General features: G+C 33.9%; 3 protein-coding genes across 3 annotated transcripts; 1 reads left to right on the forward strand and 2 right to left on the reverse strand.

Moving 5' to 3' along the window:
• Window positions 1–11,081: 11,081 nt before the first annotated feature.
• N7506_000073 (DUF3435 domain-containing protein) lies at window positions 11,082–13,814 on the forward strand (the record flags this gene model as incomplete). Its single annotated transcript, XM_056949369.1, has 5 exons — window positions 11,082–11,392; window positions 11,444–11,693; window positions 11,753–12,075; window positions 12,208–12,599; window positions 12,655–13,814. The coding sequence occupies 5 exons, from the start codon at window positions 11,082–11,084 to the stop codon at window positions 13,812–13,814; spliced, it is 2,436 nt and encodes an 811-aa protein (XP_056815284.1).
• Window positions 13,815–15,699: 1,885 nt separating this feature from the next.
• On the reverse strand, window positions 15,700–16,816 carry N7506_000074 (uncharacterized protein; the record flags this gene model as incomplete). Its single annotated transcript, XM_056949370.1, has 4 exons — window positions 15,700–15,813; window positions 15,859–16,073; window positions 16,121–16,220; window positions 16,265–16,816. The coding sequence occupies 4 exons, from the start codon at window positions 16,814–16,816 to the stop codon at window positions 15,700–15,702; spliced, it is 981 nt and encodes a 326-aa protein (XP_056815285.1).
• Window positions 16,817–17,811: 995 nt separating this feature from the next.
• N7506_000075 (uncharacterized protein) lies at window positions 17,812–18,562 on the reverse strand (the record flags this gene model as incomplete). Its single annotated transcript, XM_056949371.1, is given in 2 exon segments — window positions 17,812–18,465; window positions 18,476–18,562. The coding sequence occupies 2 exon segments, from the start codon at window positions 18,560–18,562 to the stop codon at window positions 17,812–17,814; spliced, it is 741 nt and encodes a 246-aa protein (XP_056815286.1).
• Between the last annotated feature and the right edge of the window lie 823 nt (window positions 18,563–19,385).

The following is a 19,385-nucleotide window of genomic DNA, read 5'->3' on the forward strand; positions in this document are numbered from 1 at the left end:
TTTTTGGGTATCAGGAACAGTATCTACAATAAAAAAAAGTCAGACAATACGAGGATGATGGCCGAATTTCAAAGTGTTGTGTCAGCTTACCCGGTAGATCATCTCCACGCATATCAGGAGGAAAAGGGTCTAGGTGATTTGGCTCTGCAGGACACGGAGTTGTTCTCGCGGAGTGTGTCGATGGCACTTGCTGTGAGAAAGCCAGCGCGGAACTTCCACGATCAAACAGAATGTCATAGGCAGCTGGTATATCTGTTGTCACTGAGGATCCGACATCTTTCGTTATCTCAGTCTGAGTGGGTCCATGGACATGATTGATCTCGAAGTCAAATATGTTCCACTGATGGCTTGTACCGGTCAGTGGCGGTGACTGTCTTAGAGGTGCCTCACACGGTCCTGAACAGAAGCCGAACCCAGTGGGAAGAGAGTGCTGGGGGTATCGTGGCACATGAGCTGGGGCGTGGATGGGGGGGCACGCTTTTTGCACTGGTAGAAAGCGGCGGGCGACTTGGGCCGTGGTAGAACTCGATTTGATCAAGATCCACCCTCATTTCGCAGAAAGTGATAGGACACAACGGAGACACAACAGAGGTAAAAATCAACAGATAATGAAGCAAGCTTGAATAAGAGTGCAGCGGTCACTGGGCCGGTATGTCTACGTCCGTTTCGAATCATATCCAAAGAATGGGGAAAGGAGGTCAGTCATCCTTTTTAATACCCAGGCGCCGCCAGGGCATTACTAGCTGAGGAATAATGCAGTATATCGCCTTGCGGACCCCACACAACCGAACAAGCGACAGCACTGCCTGGTTGATCCTATTTGCTGCTTGCGTCGGGCGATCTCTTGAGAGTACTCCGGACTAATTTAGCCAACCGGCTTCGTCAAAGGGCGCCTTGGATTCGTAGTAGCCACCGTGTAACGTTGCAGCCTCCAGGACACCTCAGCTGACAATTGATGGATTAGGAAGATATTGACAAGAAAAAATCCCTCAAACGGAGCGGCAGCTTACAATTCGCTGATCACGCAAGCCGATCATGCAAGCCATCAATTTTACGGATGTTCACGATGTCTCAGCTCAGCGTCAGAGCTCCTTGAGGCATTTTTGCGGTTGGATAGAGAGAGGGTGCGGGTCCAGCGAGCGACTCACCGGCTATTCAATCAAGGGTCAGCTAAAAGAGCAGAGATGGCTGTTCTGCGGAGTGCTGTGTGGCATTCGCAAACCAAAGCCTGGGACAAAGAGCGGCCAGTAGTCCTCCTACATTCGACTTCAAATGTCCATTTATCAAGCAGAACGAGGGTGATGTCTACAAGGGTTGAAACAACGACCCTGTGTAGTGTACATTATGAAACCAAGATTGAATTGAGCCATGTAGAACTGGGAAATCAAGGCCGTTCCGGGTGACTCGCATGGCCAGAGCGACCCGTTCGAATTTCCGTGAGTGGAGAAGCAGGCTGTGTTCAGGACCCAGGGTTTTCAGCTGACAGGGGCCACGTCAGCAGACTAGGGAATGGCGACAGCGGAACACAATGGAAGGGGGAAGGGGAAAGGGTGTGGGAAAGAAGAGAACCGTCGAGCGACGCACCGCGGGTTATATAGATGGCGGACGTCAAGAGACGGGCGGTGCGAGACGGCAGATCCAGATCGGGGCTAGCGTAAGGCGCCAAACCTGTTGCGGAAGAGCTAAACCCGAAGTAGACGGACGCGATCCCCAATCGGGCGTCGGTCCCACAGGCGCTAAACTCGAAGGAGGGGGCGCCGAAACAGGCGGCGGGCCAGCAAATCGCAATTCTACTCTATTTACAATCTTTTATATATTAGATAATTAATAAACCTTGATATTAATATATAATAATTTTTAATTCACTTTTCTAAGTCTTTTATAATATCTATCTTTATCTCTTTTTATTATAATATTTAATCTTAACTATATTAATTTTTTTATTTTATATAATAATATAATAAATAAGGAATTTATTAAATAGTGGCTTTAAATAGAATTTAGGAAATCTAAATATATTAACTAGAATACATATTATTAAACTAAATACTAGAACTCTTTTAATTAAGTAATAAATATAAAAGATAGAAAGCTAGATATAATATATAAATAATATTAAAAGATTCTTAATTATCCTATAACTATTTATATAAATATTTTATCTATAAATAAGTACTGGAAAGAAATTAATAATATAAAATTCATATTAAAAAGACTAAATATCAAGACTTTATTTAAAATAGCTATATATTATTTTTCCTAATATTATCTTCTTTATTAATCTATATATAGATATCAAATATATTAACTCTTATATTCTTATAAGATATTTAAAAATAGAAGTTATTAAATCTTATCACTATATTATATCTTCTATTTTTATTCTTTAAATATTAAGAGTTTACTAATATAATTAAATATATATATCTTATTCTAACTATATCTACTATTCCTTTATAACATATTATTTGTAAAAAGTTAAAAAGATTTATTATTAAATATTAAAAAAGACTATTTTAAAGTCTATTATTAAAGATAAAGCTTTTTTTTATATTAGATTATTAGATATCGTTATTTTAGCAAATATTTATAATAATTATAGACTACTTTCTAAATAAAAAGTGAAAGTATTAAAAGGTTCTCTTTAACTTGAAGTTACTTTTTAATACTTATTCTAATATAAATCTTGATAAAGTTATTACTTGAATATTATAAAAATATAATATTTTTAATTAAATATTTATAATTACTATTAATAATATCTTAAATAATATAATACTAGTTTAGACTATAAATAACTTAGTAAAGACTATTTAATTAAATATTAATTTTATTATTATCTATATATCATATATTATTTATATTATCTAAATAAATCTTATAGATTTATTTAAAAAGATAAAAATATCTTTAAATAATAATACTATTAAGTTAAATTAGTCTAATGATTATATAAGAGTGCTATATATATATTAAAGAAAATATAAGATTACAAATATCCTTAATAAGATAAAATAAATTAATTCCTTAATATTATTTTTATATATTAATTATTAATCTAAATTTATAATCTTACTATTTATATTAATATAAATTTATAATATTAAAATATATTCTATATCTTTTAAGATTAAAAGCTTAAATTTATTCTAATCTAGGATATAAAAATATAATAGAACTTAATATTTCTAATATTTTAATAAATAAAAAAACTATAATTAGCCTTTAATATATTTTATTTATAATATAAATAATCTTATTTTATATTAAGTCTAAGAGAATAAAAGTAGATTAAATATCTACTTTTTATTCTTAAGCTATTTTTTAGATTTACTAGTTTTATATTATAGACTAAAAACTTAAATATTTATTTTGTTTTTATAATATATAATTATCTTTTTAATTATTTTAAATATATAATTATTATATTAAAATAAAAGAAAATTCTTTAAAAATAACTTATATAATCTATATTTAAAGTTATATTAAAAAAGCTTTTAAAATATTATAAAGATATAAATAGTATTAATAGATATCTTTATATTATTAATATAATTTTATCTCTATTTTAAAAGTTTCAATTCTTTTTTATAAAAGAATAAGAATCTAAAGATTCTATTAAATTTTTTTAAAAAGATATTTATAAAAGTAATCTTAAGATTTAAATTAAATATTATAAAGAGTAACTTAATATTAAGAAAAATTATAATATTTAGATATATATTTTTACTATAGATATAGCTAAAATATATAAATATAGGATTTCTATATTACCATTATCTAATTTTATAAATTCAATTAGTAAAATAATAGTAATTTTTTATATAGATTCTATAAATATAATTATTTTATAATATTTTAAGTAATTAACTACTTTAAAAGTAAAAATTGTTTAGTTATAACTAAATATATATAAAGAACGATAATTAATTGCAAGTAGTTATTAAGTTATGTATATTAAGACCTTCCTTTTTAGACGATTTATACTAGCTCTGAGCTAGTACGGGTTTACTAAGAACCTAAAACCTAACCTATAGATAACCTATAGGTTAAGTACGGGTTTAATTTTTGGACCTACAGGTTAGGTTAGGTTCTAAAAGTTGGACTTAAGTCGGGTTTTGTTGAGGTCTACTAGTAGTATCCTTTTATAATTTAAAGAAGTATAAGTATTAGAAAATTGGAATATATTTAATATAGATATATAAATAGAAAGATAATAAGAAGTAGATAAACTATAGTTAATTATTTTCTTAAAGTTAAATATAAAAGATGTAAATATATAATTTATTAAGTTAATATATTATATTTTTAAATAAGCTATTATTATTAATTAATTTATTATAAGTTACTTATAGTAAATCTTAACAAATTTATAGGTCATCTTTAACAAACTTTATAGATCTTTTATAAACTTTATTTTAACCTTTAACAAATCTTATAGACCCTTTATAACCTTTATTCTAATCTTTAATAAATCTTATAGATCCTCTATAAATCTTATTTTAACTTTTAATAATCCTTATAGACCTTTTATAAACCTTATTCTAATTTTTAGTAAATTTTAAACTCTTCATAAATCTTTGAATTAATATAATATATATTATAGATATATATTTCTACTCTATTATAGACTAATAATTTCCACTATCTATTATATCTCTTTTTTATAGTCATATAATATAAAAGAAGTATAAAAGTAATAGAACTATTGTTGAAAAACAATATTATCGAAATAATTTAAGATATTCTATAACTTTAATAATTAAAAGTTAGTGTTTATAGTCTAATAGATAAAACAGATATAAATAATAGTATTTTATCAAGATAAGTAAGCAGTTTTATCTATCTATATTAGGTTTAACGTTGGAAATTTATGTATCCGAGGGTCGCTACAAGTGATTAAAGGTCACCTACATGCAACCCTTATAGAACTAGGGTCAGGGTCAGGGTCGCTTATAAGCGACCTTGAACCTTGGAGAGGCGGATAGAGGGTCCAAGGTCATAGACCACCTGGAGGGTCATTACCAGGTCTATTTATAGGTTTTCTTTATTTATTATTAAGATTATAAAGAAAGAGGTGATTTAATAATCTCTTTATCTTTTTTTTTTATATATAGAGTTTTATTTAATAATAATAGTTAGATATCTTTTTAAAAACTTTATAGATTTATTCTTTATTTTTTTATCTTTATTAATAAGTTTTATTAGCTTTTAAAAAAATTGATTTTTTTTTCTTTTATTTTATTGATATATCTTATTTAATCAAATATATATTATAGAATTTAAACTTAATAGATTTAATTTTAAATTTAATAATATATTTTTAAAGTATAAGATCTTTAATAATATTTATATTTAATAAATTATATTAATAATAGTAGATATTATAAATTAAATTAAATAGATATTTAATCTGAGTACTAATTATAGAGATTATAAAAATATTATAAATAAGATTTATAAAAAAAGTTAGGAATTTAGTTTTATACTCTTTTTATTATTCGCAAATATTCTTTAATTTTATTAATCTTAATATATATTAGTAATATTAAATTTCAATAGAAAAAAGATATATACTAAATTAGATATATTATATAAATTTATTATTTTCTTTTTTAGTTTGATATCTAGAGCTAATTATTAAATCAAGATCTATATTAATATCTTTAATAAGATTAGATTGAATAGATATCTTTTCTAGTCTTTTTTATAATTGTTATTAATATAATATAAAAAGAATTTAAAGACTTTTTTAATATTACTTAAAATAATTAATCTTATTCTTTATTTAATTATTAAAAAACTAGAGTTTATATTATAGAATAAAGATAGTTATAATTATAAATAGATTATTATAAATCTTTTTAATTTATAGTAATAATTTCTAAGTTTCTATTTCAAAGCTTTTAAAGCTTCAAATATTATTTTCTTTTAAAAAACTTTCTTTTTTTAAAGCTAAATAATTAATTTCTTTAAATAATTAAAAAGTATATTATAAATACTAAATATAAAGTAAATAATAATATCTTTTAACTTTAAAAGTGTAATTATAAATTTGAAAAAAAATTATATAATTTATAATAAACAATTAATCTAGTATTAATACTTTTAATTAAATATAAGATTAATAAGTATAAGACTAAATTCCTAGCTCTTATAAATCTTATCTATAATATTCTTATAATCTTTATAACTAGTACTAGAATTAAGTATCTATTTAACTTGGCTTATAATATCTATTATTATTAATATAACTTGCTAAATATAAATATTATTAAAGACCTTATACTCTAGAAATATATTATTAAATTCAAGATTAAGTTTACTAAAATTATACTCTATAATATATATTTAACTAAACAAGATATATAAATAAATTAAAAAAAAGATTAGTCTTTTTAAAAGCTAATAAAACCTATTGATAAGAATAAAAAAAAATAAAATAAATCTATAAAACTTCTAAAAAGATATCTAACTATTATTATTAAATAAAGCTCTATATATAAAGAAAAAGATGAAAAGATTATTAAACTATCTTTTCCTTTATAATCCTAATAACAAATAAAGAAAACCTATAAATAAATTAGAAGAAATAATTTTATAAAGTATAAATTAATATTTAGAATTAATAGTACTTTATTAAAACCTTCATCTAATTTTAAATTTCTAATCATCAAATAATCCTAATATCTTTTATTTAATATATAAACAAAATATATAAAAATATAATTAAATTATATATAAATTATATATTTCCTATTTATCTTATTTGACCAACCTATTTTACCCATATAACCCAGCGGATTTTAAAACTAGAACCATAACCCAACCCGCAGATCAGGTTGGTAACCCGTAAACCCGTTTCTTGACGGGTTTTGGATAACCTGTAACAGGTAACCCGCGGGTTGTGTCAAGGTCTAAAAGATATCAAACTAGTAGCTACAAAACTATTTTTAATAGTTTCTAATTTAAATACTTTATTTTAGATAAAAAGGTATACTTCAAGAAAATTAAATTTATTAATATAATTAATCCTATTTTATATTTTTATTTTAAGTATCTAACTATATGAATATTTGAATACTATAAAATAAATAATATTGAGTAGTTATTATTAGAAGGGAGTTCCTGTTGTTGGTAGATCACTTGACCGTGACCCTTCTACCTATTAGTTCTCACTCTTCTATAGCTTCTCTCTTCTTCTTTCTTTCTCTTTAAACGTATAATACTATTCTTTGAATAGCCTCCTTTTCTTCTTATCTATGTTCTAATAGACCTTCTAAGAGATTATAAGTCTTTTAACACGCTATTAATTAACTATTAATCACTAAAGCTTTACCTCGACTCTATACGCCAAGCTAATTAATTAATCCCGCCAAAGCTTCCCTACTTCGATATCTTAATAAATCAAAAGGATCGCTTATCTATAGTAGTTATCTCGAGAGATTATCTTATTACTAGATCTACTTTCTTAATCTAGTAATCTAATAGCTTTATCTATTATTACTATTTCCTTCTGTTTTAATAATATCTCTATTGTCGTTAATCCCTACGATTCCTGTTAATACCTTGTTACCCTACCAATTCCTAGTATTTTATTATAATAATATTTCTATTCCTTCTTTATTGAATCCTCTAATTCCACTATATTAGCAATCTCTATATAAATCGAGAGTTAGTATAATTTCTCTATATCTTACAATTATAAATTCTTCTTTATATACTATAAATCATGATTTCCTTTAAACTTTTAGTCTAATTCTTTGAATTTAGATATTTTTATTACTTTAATAAAGTAAATAATATTTAGATTTATTAAAAATCATTATAGATAATAAGATTTCTATAATCTTTATATCCAAATCAATATTTAAAAATTTAGATTAAAAAACTTAGAAGAATTAAGACTTAAAAATAGTGATATAAGTGATCTTTATTTTAAATAAAAATTAATTTAGAGTTAAACTAATCCTTCTTTATAAAATAGTAATACTTTAATATTATAGATATATAGTTTTTTTCTACTAAAATAAATATAATCTTTTATCTTATATTATCTACTTTTACACTCTTTCTAATTATACTTATAATATTATAATAAGAAAACTAAGCTTTTTAATTATCTAATATATATATCTTATTATTATTTAATATTAATAAAATTAATCTTTTATAGACTATCTTTTTAAATAATATCTTAATTTCCTCTAATCTATATTATCTAATACTATTAATAGTATCTAGTTTAAATAAGAATATTTTCTAATAATTTTATCTTCTTTCTCTAAAGTTTTTATCTTTAATTAAATAATATATATTTAATTAAATAAGATTCTATTTTATTTATCTAATTAATATAACAAATAAATAAAAAGAATTCATTTAATAGTGATTACAAACTAGATTTAAATAACAAAAAAGGATCTATTGGAATATATATTATTTATTAGTAATCTAGTAATATTTTTCTAAGATAACAGATAGAAAGATAGATACTCTAAAAGTTAAATATTAAAAATATAAGACCTTATTTAATTATTTAGATTTAGATAATAATACTTTTATAATAAGTAAATATATTTGAGAGAATAGATATTAGTAGATATCTAAAGATCTAGATATTAGACAATTTATTTAATTAATATAGTATTAGTCTTATATCTTTTTTTAATTATATAAAACTAATTTATATCTAGAATAAAAATTTATCTTAGATAATTATAATTATTATATAAAAAAGTTAAGAAAATATCTAAATTAGATTTCTTATAGATTCTAATCTCTCCTAAAAACTTTTAAAATATCCTAGCTTTTATAACTTAATTTTAATAGTTTAATATATAATCTTAAGACTAGATTTTCTTTATTTATAAATTATTTAATATTAAGTAATTATAAGAATTACTTTTTACTAAAAAGAAATTTTAAAATCTCTTTTAGTAAAAGTTAAAATATCTTTTACTCTTAATTACTAAACTTCTTTATTTATAAATATATTTATAGCTATTATTATCTATTTTCTAGATTAAAACTAGAAATACTAAAAGATCTTATTTAACTTTAAACTTACCTTTAGATTATATATTAATATAAATTTAAATATAATAATAATAAATATCTTCTAGAAATATAAGTTAATAAATTAAATATTTATAATAATAATTAATAATATATTTAATAATATTATACTTCTAAAGAAGCTCTAGAATTATATTAAACTTTTTAAATTAGATAATAATATTATAATTATTTATATCCTATATCTTATATATATAATCTAACTAAATTTAAAAAATCTTTTTAAAGAGATAAAGACTATCTCTAATAATAATATAATTAAGAAAATCTAGAAATAAAATAGTACTATTTATCTCTAAGATCAAAAAAGTGATATTATTAATATACTTAAAAAGATTTAGATTCTAAAATCTAATTTTAAATTATATATTAATATATCTTTTAGATCTAAAAGCTTATTATTTATATAAATAATAGTCTATAATATTAAAAATAATTCTTTAAACTATAATCTAATTTATTAAAGTTTATTTTTATTTAGGATATATATATCTAATAGAATTTAATATTTCTAATATTATATTATATAAAAAGACTTTAGTTGATCTTTAATTAATATTATCTTTAAAAGAATCTTATTAATCTTATATTTAATTAAGAATATTAGTATTAGATTAATTATTTATTATAAATTATACAACTTTTTTTCAAATTTATAATTATACTTTTAAAGTTAAAAAATATTATTATTTATTCTATATTTAATATCTATAATATATTTTTTAACTATTTAAAAAAATCAATTAATTAATTTTAAAAAAAGAAAGTTTTTTAAAAGAAAACAATATTTAAAGTTTTAAAAGCTTTTAAATAGAAACTTAAAGATTATTACTATAATATTAAAAAGATTTATAGTAATTTATTTACAATTATAATTATTTTTACTCTATAATATAAACTCTAGTTTTTTAGTAATTAAATAAAAGATAGGATTAATTATTTTAAGTAATATCAAAAAAGCTTTTAAACTCCTTTTATACTATATTAGTAATAGCTATAAAAAAGACTAGAAAAGATATTTATTTAATTTAATCTTATTAAAGATATTAATATAAATCTTGATTTAATAATTAGTTCTAGATATCAAATTAAAAAAAAGAATAATAAATTTATATAATATATCTAGCTTAGTATATATCTTTTTCTATTAAAATTTAATATTACTAATATATATTAAGATTAGTAAAATCAAAAAGTATTCACTAATAATAAAAAGAGTATAAAACTAAATTCTTAGTTCTTATAAATCTCATCTATAATATTCTTATAATCTCTATAACTAGCGCTAGAATTAAATGTCTATTTAACTCAACTTATAATATCTATTATTATTAATATAACTTATTAAATACAAATATTATTAAAGATCTTATACTCTAGAAATATATTATTAAATTCAAGATTAAATCTACTATTTTTATTTCTTAAATATCAAGAGTTTACTAATATAATTAAATATATATATTTTATTTTAACTATATCTATTATTCCTTTATAATATATTATTTATAAATGGCTAAAAGGATTTATTACTAATAATAAGAATGAAACGGTGAATGGGAGGCCAGAAATGGCCGCCTCGGAGGCCGTTTTAAGCCTTCCACTCACCGTCGCGGGGCTTGGAATCACGTGCATCTAAACCCACGGCCGACTCTCTCTACTGCCACCCACGCTTTCCGTTAGCTGTGCCTGGTGCCTGGGCCCGACCGAGACCTATAGCAACCGCCGCCGCGACCCACCCTCAGCCATCCTCCTGAAGGACAGGAACCAAGGATGGCTCCCCTCCTTGGTTCCCTTCCTCCCTCGATTTTTATAAATATCGACTGCCATGGCCCCGACACAATGTTCTTTCTTGCTACCAAGCAACTCTTCCACTCTCAGGTCGGTCTCTTCGACGGCACGGCACTCAAGTGTGAAGAGAGAACCAGTCTCTACCATTTACTTGTTCTTTGACTTGCCTTCGCTCCTTGTGCCTTCTTTGATCGCACCCACCTCCTCCTGCCATGTCATCTCATGGTTCTGTTCCGTCCGACGAGAGCGATACTACCCCAGGCCATCTTGCGGTTTTTTCGGACCACGCTTCCGACACTGATTCCTCCACCGAGCCCAGCGTCTTCGACTCAAGCAGCGAGTCCGAAGATGAGTCCGAAGATGATTCCGAAGATGAGCTGGTTTCAGAAGATGAAGAGGAGCAACTTCCACCAGAATACTACCTCCACGAGGCCGAGTCTCTTGACGTCTCCCAGCTTCGACAGAAACGCTACAGCCCGAATACCCAAAGGTCTTTGGATGATACGCAATATTTCTGGGACCAGTGAGAATTCACTACACCCTTCTACCTTGCGTGGTTCGCTGATTGTTCTAGGTTCTGCAAAGGCACGAAGCGCGATCCGGTGGAATGTTTGTCCTGGCTCTCTGATACCGAGGAGACGGTCCGCTTCCTCAAGGCTCTCTTCTCCTGGCGGTGTGACCAGCGACGGGGAAAGGATGGACGTCACACCGCGGGAGTGAATACCAAAAGCACGCTCGACGCATTTTGGAAGTGGTGGCATCTGATCTACAAGGCCGAGGTTGGACATGGCGTCAGCAAAGATGTCCATGTCAAGATCCGTGACGTGAGATCCTGATTGAATATCTATATCGATAAAAATTTGACCGGGCTGACTTTCAATAGGTGCTTGCGATAGTTGCGACGGAAAAAAGCCTTTCTCTGAAAGGTCGACCGAAAGTGACTATGTATGTGGAAGATGTGGCCGAGTTTGCACGAGTGGTTCTATCTACAACAGAAATGACCTTTCCTTGTGGCTGGTACCGGATACAACTCCTTCTTTTCTGCCAGCTAGCTGCTATCACCGGTAACCGTCCTGGGGCACTATTGAAACTTCGCTTCCAGGACCTCAAGTTGACATTAGTTCGAGATCCAAATGGTGGACGACCCCGACTGTTCATTTATTTGAGGCCGGAATTCACAAAAACATTTCTTGGCGGGAAAGAGTCGTAAGAACGTCCCCTGTCTTTTGCTTCCTTCCTTCCCCATTCGATTCACACCTGATTTCCCTGCGCAATTCTGTATGCCGAAGTTCTTCCGCCAACGGACCCAGTCAAAGCTTGCTTACCATTTTGAAATAGGAATACGTTCCCAATTCCGGAAATCATCTTTGATCCCACCCTGGTTCTCAGTCCTCATGTCTTTCTGCTGGGTATGCTCTTCAGGATTGGTGCATTCAAAAGTCTGTCCAAAGACGGCCCTGTGATGGATTGCCCTGAGAAATTGTACCGTCTCCGGGTTCTCCATGGACTTGGTGAGCAGGAATTAAAGCTGAAAGACGAAATTCTCGATCAAAATGTGTTTTGCCAAGCACTACGGGAGCCTGGTGGGATTCGAATTGCACCAGAAGAAAAACTTACCAAGGGATGGCTGAGTTACCGAATGAAACGAGGTGGTGAAATTACGGGTTTCGCGGAAGTCGCGAAGCCATATTGCCTCCGATACGGTGCAGCAAAAGCGTTCAACGATAGCCGTGAGTGAAACATTGTGCATGATAGGATCCCAGGCTAATGCTTCCCTATAATCAGCGGATGTGTCCAATGAACTACAGAACGTGATGCTGCAGCATGCCAGTATCGATACTTTTGTTCGGCACTACAGCGTGGGTATTCATGTAGATGCCCAGGCAATTGTACGGGGCCTGCCCGCTCAGAAGCAGCTCATGCGGTTTGCCTCCTCGATGAGTCGATCTATTGATCCCCGCAGACCCTATCGACTAGAGGATTCGAGCTGTATCAATGAGATTCCCCGTGTCCGCACTCTGGAAGAAAGGAAGCAGGCGCGGAAACAAGTTCGAGATGCTAAGAAGCGCACCTATGAAAATGCCCAGGCTGCATTAGAGCGGGAGTTTGGTGATAAACTTTCGCGGGAAAACTTCCCTCATTCCAGAATGATCCGCAAGCGACGGAAAGCTCAAGAGAAGAGAGTTAAAAAGCTACAGCAAAAGTTCGACCATGCAGATGAGCAGTATAATCGCTCAGTTAAGCAACTACGCAACGAGAAAGGGCGGCAAAGGAACCACTTGATTCGTGAGAACCTGGAGCGTTACAAGAACGAACAGCCAGTGGTCGACAGCGAACGACAACTTTCCGGAAAGGTTGTTGACGAAGAAGTATTGGTTGAGCTGGAGCGAACAGGCTACATGACACCGCAGCATATGACACTTATCGACACTGTCCTGACCATGCCAGGTACGACGATTGAGAAAGAATATGAGCGTCGAATTGCTGCAATCAATGCAGTGATTGCGGTCTGTGATGCAGAAGAGGGTGCACCCTCGCGGTCTCGTGTCGCCCGAAAACGCTCCGCCGATGCTGGCGACATGCTACCGACTGCCCCCCTGCCTAAAAGGCAGAATTCAACCCCTTCAGCTGAGAGCGACGATGCTTTTTCCAAAGCTATCGCTTCAGTTTGCGTCAAATCTCCAGAAGAGAGACCAACGATCTGCTTTATTTGCCTTGGTACCCCTAGACTGCCACAGAGCGAACGTCTGAGGATGTACAAGAACTCTGGATCTCTGAGCCGACACTTCGTCAGTAAGCATGTCAAGCCGTTTTCGAATGACATGCACTGTGAGTGCTCTATTTGCGGGGAGAAGTTGAAGTCAAAGTCTATGCTATTGAACCATGCAGAAAGGGTGCATGGAACTGTCTCACGCTCTTCTAAAACAGCCCTTGGGCTGACATAGATACGAAATGGTCTCCGTTTTCTCACTTTGTGGAGGTGTTACCGGGGTTCAGGTTTAGGGGTGCAATATTATATATCTTAGTTGGGGTCTATAGACCTGTTTAGCTTTTGTAGAGCGGGTCTTTGCGGTGTAAGACGAATGATGAATTTTCGCTTCCAAAAATTTGGTCAATTCCGAGTAAAGGGTATTCTCTTGGTGTGAGGTACGAAGTATCACCACACGAATGAACCTCGTTTCTCATGTCATGGTTTATTTTATTTTATTTTTATGATTGTAGTCGTATGAAGCATAATACTCGTCTCACGCCAAGCTGTGTCGGTTTGCGTGAGGCCCCGAGCTAGACGTAGGCCTTGTTGTTTATGGACTGACGGGGCGGGCCACCAGTGCATCTATCTCTCCTATATTAGTAGTATAGGTTTGCCTGTTATTTCCGAAGCCTCTAAGCAGTCATGTATTGCGAGTCCGAATCTTGAGACTGTAGCATGGCATCACAGCACAGGCTAGGTTGCGACCGACGAGTAAGACGGGAACCAGTCTTCAGGCGTCTTTGAACCGGCGATATACACTCCGCGCCTTACGGACAAAGCTCAGGCCCATCAACACCCTACCGGTATTGAAAGATTTGATAGTCGGCATGGCACTATTACTGTATGTTACAGCGCGGTTCTTCCGGTATGGTAAAACTTACCATACAAAACATAAAGCGATGTTTAATGGGTAACGAATAACCAAGTGTGACAATACCGTGCGGGGAACTCACAAAATTTCCCCCCATCGGAGTTGACACCCGGTTCTGCCACCGCTGAACCAACCCTGAGCCCACCCTGAGCCAACCCTGAGCCTACCTGGAGCCTACCCTGAGCCTACGTGGAGCCAACCTGGAGCCTACCCTGAGCCTACCTGGAGCCAACCTGGAGCCAACCTGGAGCCAACCTGGAGCCAACCTGGAGCCAACCTGGAGCCAACCTGGAGCCAACCCTGAGCCAACCCTGAGCCAACCCTGAGCCTACCTGGAGCCTACCTGGAGCCCACCCTGAGCTAACCTGGAGCCAACCCTGAGCCTACCTGGAGCCCACCCTGAGCTAACCTGGAGCCTATTCAGATCCGAAGAATAGACATCTTCGAGGTACTACTTTTAGTTGTGTTCGTGTCTTATTCAGAAGACAGAAGATTGCCAATACAAATTTCTATATTCTTTGCTTCCTATTGGATTTGTACAAGGATTTGTACAATGATTACTACCTTTGCATGTTGTTCATATTAAGTCTAGATTCTCTTTCGATTTTATACCCGTAAGTAGAATAGACTGCAGTTATAATATATATTTGATTGCGACAAAACCCTGTCAGCTACCAGGAACAGAACGCTTGACGCGAAAAGTACGTCGTACGTAATGATCAATTTATCTTGGTGTCAACAAAAGAGGGTCGAAATGTTACTAGCGCGCCCGAGGAATATTCAGCACCCCCTCTGCCTGATGATCGTAAGGCTCTCAACGACCTTACTAAGCTCATCCCCTATTTATTCTGCACTTTCTATAGTATATAGAAAATACACTCTCAAGTACTCAATTGGCTATGCCCGTACTAGTCCGTCCTGTAACGACCACGTTCCGACACTTGGCACACGCTCCTTTGCTAGTGGAAAGTCAAAGTCCTATTCCAGTATCACAGCTTCTCCCCATGGAAAGAGAGACCAATTTGCTAGTCTTCGCTGCGGACTTGCCTTGTGCTTATGGGTAGCCAGAAATAAATAAAATACCCTCATATGTAGCAAGAGAACTTTAGGAGACGCATAGAATGTTGCACATTGGTGAAACCGTACAGATACGAGCGTGATGAAAATTCGCCATTATATAAGAGTCGTGCACCATATCCTTGTCTCTTCACTTTTTAGAATCGGGATTATAAACGCAATTCAAACTACTGGAGAGCAGAGCTGCTCTTGCGAGAACGACCAGATCCTCGCTTGGGCGGTGCTTCCCCGTCAAAAGAGGTTGCTACTGGAAATTAGCATTATATGATACCTTTCTTGGAGAACTCACATTTCTCAGAGACTTGATTGATCCTGCCGTCTCGGTAGCGGATAAAAAGCCCACAGCGGCAGAATCGATTGGCCATCGCTCCAGATCATTTACGCCAACAACGCCTTGGTCTTTGTCATATTTCTGCATGAGCCGCATTGTGATCGACGGAAGGGCCGCAATATATGCGGCTTCAGATTGCTTTGGCGTGCAATCTATACAATGGTCCAAACTTGCTGCGAAATATTAGTCAGATAATGCAAGGATGCGGCCACCAACCAACCTATCTTGATGATCCCGTCAATTCCAAATAATATATCATCACAGGCCAGTGATTGGTGCGCAAGGCCAAACAAAACTAAATAGCAGGCACCATCGAGGATCTAAAAAGTCAGAACAGCTCATCAAAAGGGCACAAGAGACTAACCTGGCATATAATGGATCCCAATTCTGTCTCGCTGGGATAAACAGACGGAAAAGCGACAACATGCGCGAGCGTCAGCGGCAAGTCATCAACCAAGAAGAACGTAAGATCTTCGTGCATGTAGCATTCACGTAAGGAGAGAACGTTCCTATGTTCCAGACGTCCGAATCTGTATATCAATCTTCGAGCATTCTCTTTCGCGTATGTCCGGATGGCTACCATGCGAGACGGGCGGGTGCGACGTGTGGCAATTGTAACTTTGCCAGCGATCTCATAAGTAATGGCTTTCCGATAGGTATCCCATGGCGACTCCTGTCTTACAACCAAGACGGATGCAATGTTTTCCAGTCCACACAAGTGGGGAAGACAAAGGCTCTTGGGAGGCCCCGTGATAATCTTCACTCTGCTGCGGCAGTGAGGTCCGGCTGGTTTCGTGGTGGCCGCCGTATAACTCTCGCAGGTGCTGGGGGCCGACATTGAAATGGGGAGCTGAGATTGAGCTTTGATAGTGCCAAGGTCACATATCATGTTGTCTTTCAACGGGTTGGATGGCATGATTACAGGAGTGTGCTCCCTAATCTAATACGTGCAAGAATGAAGAGAGAAAGTCGTATTCTATTTATTTATACATGCCGTGCTAGGGATTGGACTCTCGTCAATGATAGAAATGGCAGCTTCGACAGACTGTCGTAAGTTGAGGCTGATGAGCCACGAAGCCTACATAAAAAGTGTTGCCGGCACGGATGACCTTTTACGACTGATAGTGAGCTGTTCAGCCGTCAAGAAGATGAGTCTTGAGCTAATTAAGGATTCTCACACGAATCGACACATGGCCACACTGCTCAGCACATTGGCCCCCTAACTCAACTTCCCCAAGATATTGTTACCCAGTAAGTGCTTCCTGGTAGGAAATGCTGTCCAGGGAGTAATTCTAGGTTTCCTACGACTGAGAACGAGCCAAATATAAATAGACGGAAGCTATCAAACGATCCAGAATCCGCGACAGCTTCTCTATAGCGACGGGCTTGATTGGGATGTTTCACCCATGACATGCTCTTGTCAACTAGCGCAAGGGCAAAACATGGGATTTTACTGCAGTCAATGGCAGGGCTATGAAATGTCAAACTTGCCACTGATTCTTGCGATGCGCATTGGGAGCTCCACTTACATAGCCATTATGATCACTCGCGGCTTTTAAGTGACCAGCGTCTAGTTGTTGCTGCAACCACCATCTTGGCTAGATAAAGGGAAAGAATTCGGTGGACTTGCTTATGGTTAGGTATGCCTTTGACTTGGAAGCTCGACTTTCAGCACGGCGAGTCGCCCTCACACCATTGTCCGACAAATACTGGCGCGGCTGATTTGGGTCTCGACGCTCCAGGTTTTCTTGTCTTACCAATACTAGAGTCTATTATAGTCTACAAATAATGCCCTATTGGTTCATCTTAGTTAATATGGTGACATTTAGGCACATACATTTGCTCCATCATTTTCAAAAACCAGTTATTCTATTAAAATATGCCAACAAACTAATAAGAAGGAACAGCCCCTCAGTCATACAGCCGCTCCTCATCCGCAGCAGCGCACTTCCGGCACCTCTCTTCTGGCTGTGTCGGTGGGAAATTAAACTCGGACACATCGTTCATTTCCATCTCTTCCCTCGCAAGGATATCTTCGTACCTGCTCTGTAGCAATTGCGTGGCGAGATGCATCGTGACCCACTCCGTGGAGGAGATGGTGTCGGCGATCAAGATTCGGTCGGATAGCGTTTTTAGGTATTGAATTGTATCGCTAACCAATTTCCTACTCGTTGTTGTAAGGGTAAGGGATCTCTTTCGATGCATCTCTTGGGCCGCCAGTTGTGAGCGGCCTTGTATTTGAGATGCGGAGGATGAGTGTCGATGTTGCTTTCGTGGGAGGTTTGAGGAGTCGGCTACTCTTTTTCTCGCGTTCAGTGGGGCTAGGTCTTGATTTTCAGTCTTTATCGCGCTTGGAGACATCATATAGTTCCTCGAGCTGCCAACAGAAGTAGCTACCTCTGTAGCTACAGAGCCAGTGGACTGGTCAACAGACGGCTGTAGAACCTGGATTGAGTGGCCGCGATTTTCGTGGATAAACGGACGAACGACCCGACGGAAGTTTTCAGTCGATTCATTGCCTCCATGCGATAGATAGTAAGCCGGTGGATTCCTCGAGAAGGGGTTCTAAAATAACGATACCAGTTTGCCATGTAAGTCCATTGTGTTCTTCTGTGTCTGGGGTATTGGACCTCTTTGATGCCTGTGGCAGCTTATAATCCATGATAATTTTTTTGGGTTTTGCTGGTAATGGTGTTGTACTAGCAGGTTATTAGAGCAAAAGAAGGGCATAGTAGTATCAACCATGGGACAATCATGAGCTTTTAAATGTTTGATATCCACCACGAAAGATATATTCACTATCCAGTTTTCGCGGATTACCAATATCAATGCCGGCTCCCAGGAGCACTGCGGATGTTGATTTGTTGCCTCAATCACAGTATGTAGACCAATGCGACGATCGAATCAATGATGTTTCAAACCAGTTGTCGTATCCACGTGGTGCCCGAAGCACCGATTGGTTGGAAGCGCATTCCCTGGAGTAACCTGGTTGCCAGATTGGAGTTGGTCATGAATTAGAAACATGCGGAAGGGCGTTGCATTTTCGATATCTCCGGGGTTGTTATTGCCTCATGATTCAGCCGCGGCAAAAGCCACAATAGAAAAGAGGACCGGTGGTGTCGTTTTTGCGCTTCCAGGAGCACCGGGGGCTTTAGCCTCGTCCACAATAGCTTGATAGTATTGTGCTGATAAATTCGCTGAGTACTCTGAGATAATACCTTTGGATGTACGGGTGGTGAATGGTGTCAGAAAGTTGTTGTCAACGATTACATCAACGTTGAACATCAAAACCACTGAACACCAACAGCGTGTAATTTTTCACCCATATAAAGTATTTATTTGAGCTATGCTAGTTACCTACTCACTGGCGGGACTTAGTTAAATTTGCCAGTTCAAATTGATTCTTAATCGGCCACGTTGTTTCACCGAACAGTAAGCTTTGCCTTACGGTTGGAAGCAGATCCTAAGTTGGCTGGCAGAAAACA

The sequence above is a fragment of the Penicillium brevicompactum genome, assembly GCF_028827555.1.
Source record: "Penicillium brevicompactum strain IBT 35665 chromosome Unknown utg000001l_segment0_segment0, whole genome shotgun sequence".
Taxonomy (NCBI): Eukaryota; Fungi; Ascomycota; class Eurotiomycetes; order Eurotiales; family Aspergillaceae; genus Penicillium; species Penicillium brevicompactum.